Source organism: Procambarus clarkii, chromosome 3 (assembly GCF_040958095.1).
Source record: "Procambarus clarkii isolate CNS0578487 chromosome 3, FALCON_Pclarkii_2.0, whole genome shotgun sequence".
NCBI classification, from domain to species: Eukaryota; Metazoa; Arthropoda; class Malacostraca; order Decapoda; family Cambaridae; genus Procambarus; species Procambarus clarkii.
The window spans coordinates 39,663,348-39,679,902 of record NC_091152.1 but is presented as its reverse complement, the minus strand read 5'-3'; the positions used below and the strand labels follow the sequence as shown (position 1 = coordinate 39,679,902).

Below are 16,555 nucleotides of genomic sequence, written 5' to 3'. Positions count from 1 at the left end.
ACCACACCACCACCCACCACCAGGGCCACACCACCACCCACCACCAGGGCCACACCACCACCCATCACCAGGACCACACCACCACCCATCACCAGGACCACACCACCACCCACCACCAGGACCACACCACCACCCATCACCAGGACCACACCACCACCCACCAGGGCCACACCACCACCCATCACCAGGACCACACCACCACCCATTACCAGGACCACACCACCACCCACCACCAGGACCACACCACCACCCACCAGGACCACACCACCACCCATCACCAGGACCACACCACCACCCATCACCAGGACCACACCACCACCCATCACAAGGACCACACCACCACCCATCACCAGGGCCACACCACCACCCATCACCAGGGCCACACCACCACCCACCACCAGGGCCACACCACCACCCATCACCAGGGCCACACCACCACCCATCACCAGGGACCACACCACCACCCATCACCAGGACCACACCACCACCCATCACCAGGGCCCACACCACCACCCACCAGGGCCACACCACCACCCATCACCAGGACCACACCACCACCCATCACCAGGGCCCACACCACCACCCACCAGGGCCACACCACCACCCATCACCAGGGCCACACCACTACCCATCACCAGGGCCACACCACCACCCATCACCAGGGCCCACACCACCACCCACCAGGGCCACACCACCACCCATCACCAGGGCCACACCACTACCCATCACCAGGGCCACACCACCACCCATCACCAGGGCCACACCACTACCCATCACCAGGGCCACACCACCACCCACCAGGGCCACACCACCACCCACCAGGGCCACACCACCACCCACCAGGACCACACCACCACCCATCACCAGGGCCACACCACCACCCATCACCAGGGCCACACCACTACCCATCACCAGGACCACACCACTACTTATCACCAGGACCACACCACCACCCACCAGGGCCACACTACCACCCACCAGGGCCACACCACTACCCATCACCAGGGCCACACCACCACCCACCTGGGCCACACTACCACCCACCAGGGCCACACCACCACCCACCAGGGCCACACCACCACCTATCACCAGGACCACACCACTACCCATCACCAGGGCCACACCACCACCCGGGCCACCCCTAAAATATTAACTATCCCCGCGTCTTTCATCTCAATTCGCCAGCATCCCTACGTGTATCTGTGCCCTTCAATCCTTGCCACTCAAAAGACTCCACTTCCTTGATTAACTCTATACTCTACATGTTTCCTCGTGCGCTCTCTTGGTTTATATATATATATATATATATATATATATATATATATATATATATATATATATATATATATATATATATATATATATATATATATGCAAACAAGCCTGAATGGTCCCCAGGACTATATACAACTGAAAACTCACACCCCAGAAGTGACTCGAACCCATACTCCCACAACTGGTATGTACAGGGACGCCTTAATCCGCTTGACCATCACGACCGGACATAAGGAAGTGATAGCCGAGGCTATATGAACCACTTCCCCGCCGGCACTCGGATGGTAATCTTGGGCATAGCATTTTATCAAATCACCTCATTCTTTGGGGCACACGTGAGGAACACAAATGCAAACAAGCCTGAATGGTCCCCAGGACTATATACAACTGAAAACTCACACCCCAGAAGTGACTCGAACCCATACTCCCACAACTGGTATGTACAGGGACGCCTTAATCCGCTTGACCATCACGACCGGACATAAGGAAGTGATAGCCGAGGCTATATGAACCACTTCCCCGCCGGCACTCGGATGGTAATCTTGGGCATAGCATTTTATCAAATCACCTCATTCTTTGGGGCACACGTGAGGAACACAAATGCAAACAAGCCTGAATGGTCCCCAGGACTATATACAACTGAAAACTCACACCCCAGAAGTGACTCGAACCCATACTCCCACAACTGGTATGTACAGGGACGCCTTAATCCGCTTGACCATCACGACCGGACATAAGGAAGTGATAGCCGAGGCTATATGAACCACTTCCCCGCCGGCACTCGGATGGTAATCTTGGGCATAGCATTTTATCAAATCACCTCATTCTTTGGGGCACACGTGAGGAACACAAATGCAAACAAGCCTGAATGGTCCCCAGGACTATATACAACTGAAAACTCACACCCCAGAAGTGACTCGAACCCATACTCCCACAACTGGTATGTACAGGGACGCCTTAATCCGCTTGACCATCACGACCGGACATAAGGAAGTGATAGCCGAGGCTATATGAACCACTTCCCCGCCGGCACTCGGATGGTAATCTTGGGCATAGCATTTTATCAAATCACCTCATTCTTTGGGGCACACGTGAGGAACACAAATGCAAACAAGCCTGAATGGTCCCCAGGACTATATACAACTGAAAACTCACACCCCAGAAGTGACTCGAACCCATACTCCCACAACTGGTATGTACAGGGACGCCTTAATCCGCTTGACCATCACGACCGGACATAAGGAAGTGATTTCTGGGGTGTGAGTTTTCAGTTGTATATAGTCCTGGGGACCATTCAGGCTTGTTTGCATTTGTGTTCCTCACGTGTGCCCCAAAGAATGAGGTGATTTGATAAAATGCTATGCCCAAGATTACCATCCGAGTGCCGGCGGGGAAGTGGTTCATATAGCCTCGGCTATCACTTCCTTATGTCCGGTCGTGATGGTCAAGCGGATTAAGGCGTCCCTGTACATACCAGTTGTGGGAGTATGGGTTCGAGTCACTTCTGGGGTGTGAGTTTTCAGTTGTATATAGTCCTGGGGACCATTCAGGCTTGTTTGCATTTGTGTTCCTCACGTGTGCCCCAAAGAATGAGGTGATTTGATAAAATGCTATGCCCAAGATTACCATCCGAGTGCCGGCGGGGAAGTGGTTCATATAGCCTCGGCTATCACTTCCTTATGTCCGGTCGTGATGGTCAAGCGGATTAAGGCGTCCCTGTACATACCAGTTGTGGGAGTATGGGTTCGAGTCACTTCTGGGGTGTGAGTTTTCAGTTGTATATAGTCCTGGGGACCATTCAGGCTTGTTTGCATTTGTGTTCCTCACGTGTGCCCCAAAGAATGAGGTGATTTGATAAAATGCTATGCCCAAGATTACCATCCGAGTGCCGGCGGGGAAGTGGTTCATATAGCCTCGGCTATCACTTCCTTATGTCCGGTCGTGATGGTCAAGCGGATTAAGGCGTCCCTGTACATACCAGTTGTGGGAGTATGGGTTCGAGTCACTTCTGGGGTGTGAGTTTTCAGTTGTATATAGTCCTGGGGACCATTCAGGCTTGTTTGCATTTGTGTTCCTCACGTGTGCCCCAAAGAATGAGGTGATTTGATAAAATGCTATGCCCAAGATTACCATCCGAGTGCCGGCGGGGAAGTGGTTCATATAGCCTCGGCTATCACTTCCTTATGTCCGGTCGTGATGGTCAAGCGGATTAAGGCGTCCCTGTACATACCAGTTGTGGGAGTATGGGTTCGAGTCACTTCTGGGGTGTGAGTTTTCAGTTGTATATAGTCCTGGGGACCATTCAGGCTTGTTTGCATTTGTGTTCCTCACGTGTGCCCCAAAGAATGAGGTGATTTGATAAAATGCTATGCCCAAGATTACCATCCGAGTGCCGGCGGGGAAGTGGTTCATATAGCCTCGGCTATCACTTCCTTATGTCCGGTCGTGATGGTCAAGCGGATTAAGGCGTCCCTGTACATACCAGTTGTGGGAGTATGGGTTCGAGTCACTTCTGGGGTGTGAGTTTTCAGTTGTATATAGTCCTGGGGACCATTCAGGCTTGTTTGCATTTGTGTTCCTCACGTGTGCCCCAAAGAATGAGGTGATTTGATAAAATGCTATGCCCAAGATTACCATCCGAGTGCCGGCGGGGAAGTGGTTCATATAGCCTCGGCTATCACTTCCTTATGTCCGGTCGTGATGGTCAAGCGGATTAAGGCGTCCCTGTACATACCAGTTGTGGGAGTATGGGTTCGAGTCACTTCTGGGGTGTGAGTTTTCAGTTATATATATATATATATATATATATATATATATATATATATATATATATATATTAATAGAGAAGGGAGTACCACCTCTGGCTGGAAGAAGGGGACCCATAGCCTCGGAGGAAACCACACATAACGCATTAGAGGGAATGTTTAGATCCCCTCCAATACAGTTCCTGTGTGCTTTTCTCCTACAACCCCCTTTCTTTTTTTGTGCTTTATTATGTATTTAATGGTTACAAGATATACATGGGTTGATACAAAAATAATACAAAAAGGTGCTTATATGTTATGGATCTCTTGAAGAACACGACAAAGTGAAGCATTGATGAATGTCACAGACGGGTTCGATCATTGTTGCAAGTCAAACACTTCTTCGAATTCCTCTGAAGTTGGACTAGTGCTCAAGACAAAACAGGCATTTCCCCTCTGAATCGCAACACTGAGGCGCTGGAACAAGAAGCTTTTTGCTCTCTGGTCTATATATATATATCTATCTGGTCTATATATATATATATATATATATATATATATATATATATATATATATATATATATATATATATATATATATATATATATATATATATATATATATATATATATATATATACGGATGGCATGGCCTTCTCTGCCAAAGGACAGGAGGATGGCATGCAAGACACGGCGAGGTCAATGACATTATTAAGAGAAGCCTTACCACAGCCGGTTGTCCAGCAGAGAGAGAGCCCCGTTACCTAATGTCCCGCAACTCTGATGAGCCTGTCGGTCGCCCAGACGGAATCACGGTGAACCCCTGGAAGAATGGTAGACAGTTGGTGTGGGACTACACTTGCGTTTCAACTTTAGTCAATACCTATGTTGACTTCAGTGCTACACAAGCAGGAGGAGCTGCCAATCACCGGGAAGCGGCCAAGTCACGTAAATACAGAGACCTTGAGCACCACTACAATTTTGTCCCCATTGCCTCAGAGACACTTGGTGCCTGGGGTAAAAGTGCTGCTAGCTTTTTGAAGGAGTTGGGGTCTAAGCTAATCGAAACAACTAGAGACCCTAGAGCTGCCAGTTTTCTTTTTCAGCGCCTTAGTGTGGCAATCCAGAGAGGAAATGCTCACTGCATCCATGGTTCCTGCCCGCCATCTGAGGAGCTGGAGGAGCTGTTCAACTTGTGACAAGCAGCCTTGTACCCTGCATGTAATAAATATTGTAACTTTTTTTGTGTAATGACATTTTCAAATAAAGTTAGATACATATACACACATAACAAAAGAATAGGGGTGGTAGGAGAAGAAAATATCAAAGTGTTCAGTGAGGATCCACAAGGTCTTCTCTGAGTACTCTTTATTTTCTTCTCCGAGGCTATGGGTACCTACACTTGCACCAGAGGTGGTATCCCTCCTATATATAAAAACTGAATTTCATCTTCCTTTTTTCATAAAAGTTTTTCGTTAACTTCTCACCAAAACTTTTTGCTCGTCAGACCCAGCCGCTTGACTTTAATTAATTTGAATTCCCGATGAAATATTTCCTTGTGGATTCTATTTCAAGGTTTTTCTCCATTGTTTGCATGGTAATGAGATGAAAAATGAGAGAGATTGACAGGTTAACTTAAGTGGATATATATATATATATATATATATATATATATATATATATATATATATATATATATATATATATATATATATATATATAAATATATATATATATATAAATATATATATATATATATATATATATATATATATATATATATATATATATATATATATATATATATATATATTAGTATATTTTGGTAGCAGTCTTTCCTGTAGACATATATTATTAAACATGACCGAAAAAGTAAGATAAATAATTCTAACACGAATTTTCTCGATCTTTCTTACGTTTCTTTTCACTGTTGATGGTAATTCAAAGAACAATTCTCCAAAATTCATTTTTATTTCTAGTCTGACGCGGCACTTGAGCGCGTTTCGTAAAACTTATTACATTTTCAAAGACTTTAGTTTACACAAACACACACAACTTTAACTGAATAGAGCTTAAACATCTTTCGAGTTTTTATACCTACATTTGGGTGAAGTGACATGTTACAATAGTTTTGGATGTGGTGAAAATTAACTTTTAACACAAGACAGAACACGAAACAATGAAATACAAACAGGTATTAAAAGTAGGTAACTGCAGAAGGCCTATTTTTATTGGCCCATATTTCTTGATGCTTCTATATTGGAGCGGAGTCTTGAAGTGGGTAGAATATAGTTGTATAGTTTAAAGTTGTGTGTGTTTGTGTAAACTAAAGTCTTTGAAAATATAATAAGTCTTACTTTACTTACTTAATCTTACTTTTTCGGTCATATTTAATAATATATATATATATATATATATATATATATATATATATATATGCGAACAAGCCTGAATGGTCCCCAGGACTATATGCGAATGAAAACTCACACCCCAGAAGTGACTCGAACCCATACTCCCAGAAGCAACGCAACTGGTAACTACAGGGCGCCTTAATCCGCTTGACCATCACGGCCGTCAAAAGGAAGTGATAGCCGAGGCTATTTGAGCCACTTCCCCGACGGCAACTCGGATGGTAATCTTTGGGCATAGCATTTCACCAAATCACCTCATTCTTTGGGGCACACGTGAGGAACACAAATGCGAACAAGCCTGAATGGTCCCCAGGACTATATGCGAATGAAAACTCACACCCCAGAAGTGACTCGAACCCATACTCCCAGAAGCAACGCAACTGGTAACTACAGGGCGCCTACAGGGATGGTCAAGCGGATTAAGGCGCCCTGTAGTTACCAGTTGCGTTGCTTCTGGGAGTATGGGTTCGAGTCACTTCTGGGGTGTGAGTTTTCATTCGCATATAGTCCTGGGGACCATTCAGGCTTGTTCGCATTTGTGTTCCTCACGTGTGCCCCAAAGAATGAGGTGATTTGGTGAAATGCTATGCCCAAAGATTACCATCCGAGTTGCCGTCGGGGAAGTGGCTCAAATAGCCTCGGCTATCACTTCCTTTTGACGGCCGTGATGGTCAAGCGGATTAAGGCGCCCTGTAGTTACCAGTTGCGTTGCTTCTGGGAGTATGGGTTCGAGTCACTTCTGGGGTGTGAGTTTTCATTCATTCATATATATATATATATATATATATATATATATATATATATATATATATATATATATATATATATATATATATATATATATATATTCAGCTTGTTAAAGCCTTTGTCAACACCAGAATGACTAAGGAGAAGGGAAGGGGGAGGATATATAGGCCGACACCTGACCAACCCATCCCTAGGGAAAGAATTAACCAAAAACAGGTATAGCTTAGCTTAGAATGGTCAAAGAGGATTAAGCGGATCCCCATTTGGAATGGGGCAAAAAGCATTACCAATTGTGGGGATTTCGTGGAACGGAATTTGATTGAGTCTGCTCTAATCAGTCAGTGTCCAAATCTTCTTAATGTTACTACTGGTATGTACAAACTTGATCCATTTTTAAGTTATAATATTGCACAACAGTTTAAGAAACAACTCTGATAGAGAGGCTAACAATGTCTCATTATAATTGTATATTCATATATTGTGTGTTCATGAGGCTTTTCTTTAATCTTTCATCCTTATTCTCTGACCGCTTAATCCTCTTTGACCATTCTAAGCTAAGCTATACCTGTTTTTGGTTAATTCTTTCCCTAGGGATGGGTTGGTCAGGTGTCGGCCTATATATCCTCCCCCTTCCCTTCTCCTTAGTCAGTCTGGTGTTGACAAAGGCTTTAACAAGCCGAAACGTTCACCTCATTTCATATTTCTCTGTGGATTTTCCGCATATATATATATATATATATATATATATATATATATATATATATATATATATATATATATATATATATATATATATATATATATATATATATATACACACACACTTAAGTTAACCTGTCAATCTCTCTCATTTTTCATCTCATTACCATGCAAACAATGGAGAAAAACCTTCAAATAGAATTCACAAGGAAATATTTCATCGGGAATTCAAATTTAAGTCACGCGGCTGGGTCTGACGAGCAAAAAGTTTTGGTGAAAAGTTAACAAAAAACTTTTATGAAAAAAGGAAGATGAAATTCAGTTTTTTAATGGATAATAAATTTGTCAAGAAAATAGAAGTTTCTACAACATTTTGGACTTACGTCCAAGTGGAGATCAATGTTATGGTCCTGTATAATGTAGTAGTCCTGTATAATTTTCTGGTCCTCTTATACTGTAGTGGTCCTGTAAAATGCTGTGGTCCTGTATAATGTTGTGGTCCTGTATAATGCTGTGGTCCTGTATAATGTTGTGGTCCTGTATAATGTTGTGGTCCTGTATAATATTGTGGTCAAGTATAATGTTGTGGTCCTTTAAAATGTTGTGGTCCAGTATTATGTTGTGGTCCTGTATAATGTTGTGGTCTTGTATAATGTACTGGACCTGTATAATGTTTTGGTACTGTATAATGTAGTGGTCCTGTATAATGTAGTGGTCCTGAATAATGTAGTGGTCCTGTATAATGTAATGGTCCAGTATTATGTAGTGGTCCTGTATAATGTTGTGGTCCTGTACAATGTAGTGGTCCTGTATAATGTTGTGGTCCTGTATAATGTTGTAGTCCTGTATAATGTTGTGGTCCAGTATAATGTAGTGGTCCTGTATAATGTTGTGGTCCTGTATAATGCTGTGGCCCTGTATAATGTTGTGGTCCTGTATAATGTTGTGGTCCAGTACAATGTAGTGGTCCTGTATAATGTTGTGGTCCTGTATAATGTTGTAGTCCTGTATAATGTTGTGGTCCAGTATAATGTAGTGGTCGTGAATAATGTTGTGGTCCTGTATAATGTTGTGGTCCTGTATAATGTTGTGGTCTTGTATAATGTTGTGGTTCTGTATAATGGTGTGGTCCTGCATAATGCTGTGGTCCTGTATAATATTGTGGTCCTGTATAATGTTGTGGTCCTGTATAATGTTGTGGTCCTGTATAATGTTGTGGTCCTGTATAATGTTGTGGTCCTGTATAATGTGGTTCTGTATAATGTTGTGGTCCTGTATAATGTTGTGGTCCTGTATAATGTGGTCCTGGGGGGATTAATATACTGTACTCCTATATAATTATATAGTAGTATTATCCAGTGTGTGAAGGTCACCCACAGTGCTCTTACCCAACACAGTACACACAAGCCACAATACATAACTTATGTAAAAATACAAAAAATGAGTTTGAATACAAAAGTTGAGTAGGAATACAAAAGGTAGAATACAAAAGTTGAGGCTGTGACATTTGAGATATACTCGAGGGGTGACTGGTGGTCACACTTGAGGGTGAGTGGGGGACACACTTGAGATCCCTGTGTGTTTGAGTGGTACTCGAGGTCTCAGTGTTGACACCTCAGGCAGAATTAGTGTCATGACTGCCCTCAAGTGCTAGTTCTTCTCTTCCGCTTGAGTTAGAGATGAACCTGTAGACGAAACATTCCATATGGAACAGGAAAAGGCATCTGTTCCTGTAAGAGATTCAAGGTACAGGGAATAGGTCAAAGTTGAGAACTGGAGGAAGACCAGCAACTGTTCCTGACTGTTCCTGGCAGTTCCTAGCTATTCCTGACTGTTCCTGGCTGTCCCTGACTGTTCTTGGCTGTCCCTGACTGTTCCTGGCTGTTCCTGACTGTCACTGGCTGTTCCTGATTGTCACTGGCTGTTCCTGGCTATTCCTGACTGTTCCTTGGCTGTTCCTGACTGTTCCTGGCGGTTCCTGGCTGTTCCTGACTGTTCCTGGCTGTTCCTGGCTGTCCCTGACTGTTCCTGGCTGTTCCTGGCTGTCTCTGGCTGTTCCTGATTGTCACTGGCTGTTCCTGGCTGTTCCTGACTGTTCCTTGGCTGTTCCTGACTGTTCCTGGTGGTTCCTGGCTGTTCCTGACTGTTCCTGGCTGTCCCTGACTGTTCCTGGCTGTTCCTGATTGTCCCTGGCTGTTCCTGGCTGTTCCTGGCTGTCCCTGACTGTTCCTGGCTGTTCCTGACTGTTCCTGACTGTTCCTGGCTGTTCCTGATTGTTCCTGGCTGTTCCTGACTGTTCCTGGCTGTTCCTGACTGTTCCTGGCTGTTCCTGGCTATTCCTGACTGTTCCTGGCTGTTCCTGATTGTCCCTGGCTGTTCCTGGCTGTTCCTGGCTGTTCCTGACTGTTCCTTTGCTGTTCCTGACTGTTCCTGGCGGTTCCTGACTGCTCCAGGCTGTTCCTGGCTATTCCTGATTGTCCCGGACTGTTCCTGGCTGTTCCTGACTGTTCTTGACTGTTCCTGGCTGTTCCTGACTGTTCCTGGCTGTTCCTGACTGTTCCTGACTGTTCCTGACTGTTCCTGACTGTTTCTGGCTATTCCTGGCTATTCCTGATTGTTCCTGACTGTTCCTGGCTGTTCCTGACTGTTCTTGACTGTTCCTGACTGTTCCTGGCTGTTCCTGACTGTTCCGGACTGTTCCTGGCTGTTCCTAACTGTTGCTGGCTGTTCGTGATTGTCCCTGACTGTTCCTGACTGTTCCTAACTGTTCCTGGCTGTTCCTGGCTGTTCCTGGTTGTTCCTGATTGTCCCTGACTGTTCCTGGCTGTTCCTGACTGTTCCTGGCTGTTCCTGACCGTTCCTGGCTGTTCCTGGCTGTTCCTGGCTGTTCCTTGCTGTTCCTGGCTGTCCCTGACTGTTCCTGGCAGTTCCTGATTGTCTCTGACTGTTCCTGGCTGTTCCTGGCTGTTCCTGACTGTTCCTGGTTGTTCCTGGCTGTTCCTGGCTGTTCTCGACTGTTCCTGGCTGTCCCTGACTGTTCCCGGCTGTTCCTGACTGTTCCTGGTTGTTCCTGGCTGTTCCTGGCTGTTCCCGACTGTTCCCGACTGTTCCTGACTGTTCCTGGTTGTTCCTGGCTGTTGCTGACTGTTCCCGACTGTTCCCCACTGTTCCTGACTGTTCCTGGCTGTTCTTGATTGTCCCTGACTGTTCCTGGCTGTTCCTAGCTGTTCCTGACTGTTCGTGACTGTTTCTGACTGTTTCGGGCTGTTCCTGGCTGTTCCTGACTGTTCCTGGCTGTTCCTGGCTATTCCTGATTGTCCCTGGCTGTTCCTGACTGTTCCTGGCTGTTCCTGACTGTTCCTAGCTGGCTGTTCCTGACTGTTCTTAACTGTTGCTGGCTGTTCCTGACTGTTCCTGGCATTTCCTGATTGTCCCTGACTGTTCCTGACTGTTCCTGACTGTTCCTAACTGTTCTTGGCTGTTCCTGGCTGTTCCTGATTGTTCCTGGCTGTTTCCGACTGTTCCTAGCAGTTCCTGACTGTTCCTGGCTGTTCCTGATTGTTCCTGGCTGTTTCCGACTGTTCCTAGCAGTTCCTGACTGTTCCAGGCTGTTCCTGACTGTTCCTTGCTGTCCCTGACTTTTCCTGACTGTTTCTGGCTGTTCCTGACTGTTCCAGGCTGTTCCTGACTGTTCCTTGCTGTTCCTGGCTGTTCCTGACTGTTCCTGACTGTTCCTGGCTGTTCCTGACTGTTCCTGGTTGTTCCTGGCTGTTCCCGACTGTTCCTGATTGTCCCCTGATTGTTCCTGGCTGTTCCTGGCTGTCCTTGACTGTTCCTGGCTGTGGATGTCCCTGACCGTTCCTATCTGTTCCTGGCTGTTCCTGTCTGTTCCTGGCTGTTCCTGGCTGTTCCTGACTGTTCCTGACCGTTCCTGACCGTTCCTGGCTGTTCCTGGCTGTCCTTGACTGTTCCTGGCTGTTCCTGGCTGTGGATGTCCCTGACCGTTCCTATCTGTTCTTGACTGCTCCTGGCTGTGGATGTCCCTGACCGTTCCTATCTGTTCTTGACTGCTCCTGGCTGTTCCTGGCTGTTCCTGACTGCTCCTGGCTGTTCCTGACTGTTCCTGACTGAGGGATGTCAGCTGCTGTTGGCGCCAACAGTGTGTGGAGGGACTCAAATCTAATGTCATTGTTTGGTCTTGCTTCTTACCGTTGCTTCCTGTGTTCACCTTGCGTCTTGCTTCTGGACCGTTGCTTCCTGTGTTCACCTTGCGTCTTGCTTCTGGACCGTTGCTTCTGGACCGTTGCTTCCTGTGTTCACCTTGCGTCTTTGCTTCTGGACCGTTGCTTCCTGTGTTCACCTTGCGTCTTTGCTTCTGGACCGTTGCTTCCTGTGTTCACCTTGCGTCTTTGCTTCTGGACCGTTGCTTCCTGTGTTCACCTTGCGTCTTAGTTTCTGGACCGTTGCTTCCCGTGTTCACCTTGCGTCTTGCTTCTGGACCGGTGCTTCCTGTGTTCACCTTGCGTCTTGCTTCTGGACCGGTGCTTCCTGTGTTCACCTTGCGTCTTGCTTCTGGACCGGTGCTTCCTGTGTTCACCTTGCGTCTTGCTTCTGGACCGGTGCTTCCCGTGTTCACCTTGCGTCTTGCTTCTGGACCGGTGCTTCCCGTGTTCACCTTGCGTCTTGCTTCTGGACCGGTGCTTCCTGTGTTCACCTTGCGTCTTGCTTCTGGACCGGTGCTTCCTGTGTTCACCTTGCGTCTTGCTTCTGGACCGGTGCTTCCTGTGTTCACCTTGCGTCTTAGTTTCTGGACCGTTGCTTCCTGTGTTCATCTTGCGCCTTGCTTCTGGACCGTTGCTTCCTGTGTTCACCTTGCGTCTTGCTTCTGGACCGTTGCTTCCCGTGTTCACCTTGCGTATTGTTCCTGGACTGTTGCTACCTTCTGTTTTCTGGCTTCTCTCTGAACTAACTTTGCTGACCAGTCCAGTTGAAAATCTAAGCTATCACTGAAAATTTTCCTTAACCAAACACTTGACAAATAACCATTTGATGTCTATTAACCAGCAGATGTCTTTCATCTTCTTTCAGCTTCATTCGTAATGATATTCCCCCCAAAAAAATTACCAGCATGATAACAGTTATCAGCATGATAACATGTTGATGCTGTTTCTCGAGGTCCTGCTGTTGAAGCACAGGAAATATTTTGTAAACATTTCACTTTAAAAAAACATTTTGATCGCTAAATTATTTTCGAGTAGCCGGTTAAAAATGGCTGATGTCCACGGTCAACATAACTGATGGGGACTCCTGCTCGGCCAACACTGATGAACCTATAATCAGATGATTGCATTTCTCTTCTGAGTGGCTCCGGATAGTTCAGGCCTCATTATGGTCCTAAACATTCTGGTTATCAATGTGTGTAATGAATAAAATATTGACCTTAAAGCTTGGCGAGGTTACTACTTCGTGTCGTCAAGAAAAGGTCATTAATGTGAAGCTGAGATCAGGTTATTTGCACCAGTATGAGGCTAGAGTTTGGTAGCCGCCAGCGAGGGCATGACCAGGACGGTGACGGAATGTTCAGACAGAAGCAAGATGAAGCTAAGTCGGACGGGACAGAAGGAAGATGAAGCGCCCAGTCAATCCTCCCAAGCCAGGATACGAAACCAGGCCAAAGCGTTCGTGAAGGGCCGGGGCAAGTGCTCTACCACTGCGCCACGGAAACTGTGTCGCGTACATCATTATTCACTGATCTTGGGGAAAATTAACATAAATGTTCTGCTATTCATACTTAGGCCATAGTACTATAAAACACGATCTTTCCACAATTACTTTGTGGAGGACTCCCAAGCTTTGCCTGCACCCAAGTGCTTGGTAGTCATATGTCAAATTTGGGCTGGCATCAGGAGAGGCCTCCAATTACTTCTAGTGATTTCAGTAGAACTCCGGTTGTATAACTTATACCAAGTCAATGATGGTACAGTAGTAGAGTATACAGCTGACAATGCCTTGGTCGCAGGTTCGCATCACCTCAGTGAATTTTCTCACTTTATCAAGTCACTTCTCACCCCCCCTTCCTTTTCTCATAGCAAACAGGTAACTATGACTTATTTTTAATATTTCACACTATTAGGCTCCTCCCACTGGCAGACCACACACATGTCAAGGGTATATTATTATATTATGTTTTATATGAGAAAGAGAGACAGACAAAATGAGAGATACAAAGACATATATAGAGACAGATATAGGCAGACTGAGAAAAACAGAAGCAAGCAAAGATAACCATTCGACTAGGGGGTAAAAAGAGAGGGGAAGACATGAAGATAAACAGGAACACAGAGACAAACAACTGACAGAGATGTCTTCTCAGAGAGGAGAGGAGGAGGTGATATATTCGGAGGGGGAAGAGAGAGAGAGAGGGGGTAGAAGAGGGGAGAGTAGAGTGGAGAGAGGGGGGGGGGATGGGAAGAGAAGTGGGACAGTGAAGGATAGATGAGAGAAGGGAAGGAGAGAGGGAGTATAAACAAGAGTGGAGAGAGACCCGGACACAGCCGGCCACCCACCTGACACAGGAGTATAAACAAGAGAGGAGAGAGACCCGGACACAGCCGGCCACCCACCTGACACAGGAGTATAAACAAGAGAGGAGAGAGACCCGGACACAGCCGGCCACCCACCTGACACAGGAGTATAAACAAGAGAGGAGAGAGACCCGGACACAGCCGGCCACCCACCTGACACAGGAGTATAAACAAGAGAGGAGAGAGACCCGGACACAGCCGGCCACCCACCTGACACACAACACATCACGCGGGTCATCAACACACAGCCTCAGCAACACTGCCCAACACAGACCGGGCCAGCCACAGGGGTTCAGGGGGACCCCCGTGGGAACACCCCACCACAAGACCACAGTTGAGTCCACCTGGTCATGTGCAGGTCCCAGCTGCAGGGTGCAGGTCCCAGCTGCAGGGTGCAGGTCAACACTGCCAGGGTGCAGGTCAACACTGCCAGGGTGCAGGTCCCAGCTGCAGGGTGCAGGTCCCAGCTGCAGGGTGCAGGTCCCAGCTGCAGGGTGCAGGTCCCAGCTGCAGGGTGCAGGTCCCAGCTGCAGGGTGAAGGTCCCAGCTGCAGGGTGCAGGTCCCAGCTGCAGGGTGCAGGTCCCAGCTGCAGGGTGCAGGTCCCAGCTGCAGGGTGCAGGTCCCAGCTGCAGGGTGCAGGTCCCAGCTGCAGGGTGCAGGTCCCAGCTGCAGGGTGCAGGTCAACACTGCCAGGGTGCAGGTCCCAGCTGCAGGGTGAAGGTCCCAGCTGCAGGGTGCAGGTCCCAGCTGTAGGGTGCAGGTCCCAGCTGCAGGGTGCAGGTCCCAGCTGCAGGGTGCAGGTCCCAGCTGCAGGGTGCAGGTCCCAGCTGCAGGGTGCAGGTCCCAGCTGCAGGGTGCAGGTCCCAGCTGCAGGGTGAAGGTCCCAGCTGCAGGGTGCAGGTCCCAGCTGCAGGGTGAAGGTCCCAGCTGCAGGGTGCAGGTCCCAGCTGCAGGGTGCAGGTCCCAGCTGCAGGGTGCAGGTCCCAGCTGCAGGGTGAAGGTCCCAGCTGCAGGGTGCAGGTCCCAGCTTCAGGGTGCAGGTCCCAGCTGCAGGGTGCAGGTCCCAGATGCAGGGTGCAGGTCCCAGCTGCAGGGTGCAGGTCCCAGCTGCAGGGTGCAGGTCCCAGCTGCAGGGTGCAGGTCAACACTGCCAGGGTGCAGGTCCCAGCTGCAGGGTGCAGGTTCCAGCTGCAGGGTGAAGGTCCCAGCTGCAGGGTGCAGGTCCCAGCTGCAGGGTGCAGGTCCCAGCTGCAGGGTGCAGGTCCCAGCTGCAGGGTGCAGGTCCCAGCTGCAGGGTGCAGGTCCCAGCTGCAGGGTGCAGGTCCCAGCTGTAGGGTGCAGGTCCCAGCTGCAGGGTGCAGGTCCCAGCTGCAGGATGCAGGTCCCAGCTGCAGGGTGCAGGTCCCAGCTGCAGGGTGCAGGTCCCAGCTGCAGGGTGCAGGTCCCAGCTGCAGGGTGCAGGTCCCAGCTGCAGGGTGCAGGTCCCAGCTGCAGGGTGAAGGTCCCAGCTGCAGGGTGCAGGTCCCAGCTGCAGGGTGCAGGGTGCAGGTCCCAGCTGCAGGGTGCAGGTCCCAGCTGCAGGGTGCAGGTCCCAGCTGCAGGGTGCAGGTCCCAGCTGCAGGGTGAAGGTCCCAGCTGCAGGGTGCAGGTCCCAGCTGCAGGGTGCAGGTCCCAGCTGCAGGGTGCAGGTCCCAGCTGCAGGGTGCAGGTCCCAGCTGCAGGGTGCAGGTCCCAGCTGCAGGGTGCAGGTCCCAGCTGCAGGGTGCAGGTCCCAGCTGCAGGGTGAAGGTCCCAGCTGCAGGGTGCAGGTCCCAGCTGCAGGGTGCAGGTCCCAGCTGCAGGGTGCAGGTCCCAGCTGCAGGGTGCAGGTCCCAGCTGCAGGGTGCAGGTACCAGCTGCAGGGTGCAGGTCCCAGCTGCAGGGTGCAGGTCAACACTGCCAGGGTGCAGGTCAATACTGCCAGGGTGCAGGTCAACACTGCCAGGGTGCAGGTCAACACTGCCAGGGTGCAGGTCCCAGCTGCAGGGTGCAGGTCCCAGCTGCAGGGTGCAGGTCCCAGCTGCAGGGTGCAGGTCCCAGCTGCAGGGTGCAAGT

General features: G+C 48.5%; 1 protein-coding gene across 1 annotated transcript in view; it reads right to left on the bottom strand.

The window, feature by feature from the left end:
• LOC138368892 (involucrin-like) overlaps positions 1–12,065 on the bottom strand; it is a 28,286-nt gene extending 16,221 nt beyond the window's left edge. The window contains exon 1 of the mRNA XM_069331613.1: positions 11,286–12,065. Within this exon, the coding sequence (XP_069187714.1) occupies positions 11,286–12,065 (780 nt within the window). The remainder of the gene's footprint in view (positions 1–11,285) is intronic.
• Between the last annotated feature and the right edge of the window lie 4,490 nt (positions 12,066–16,555).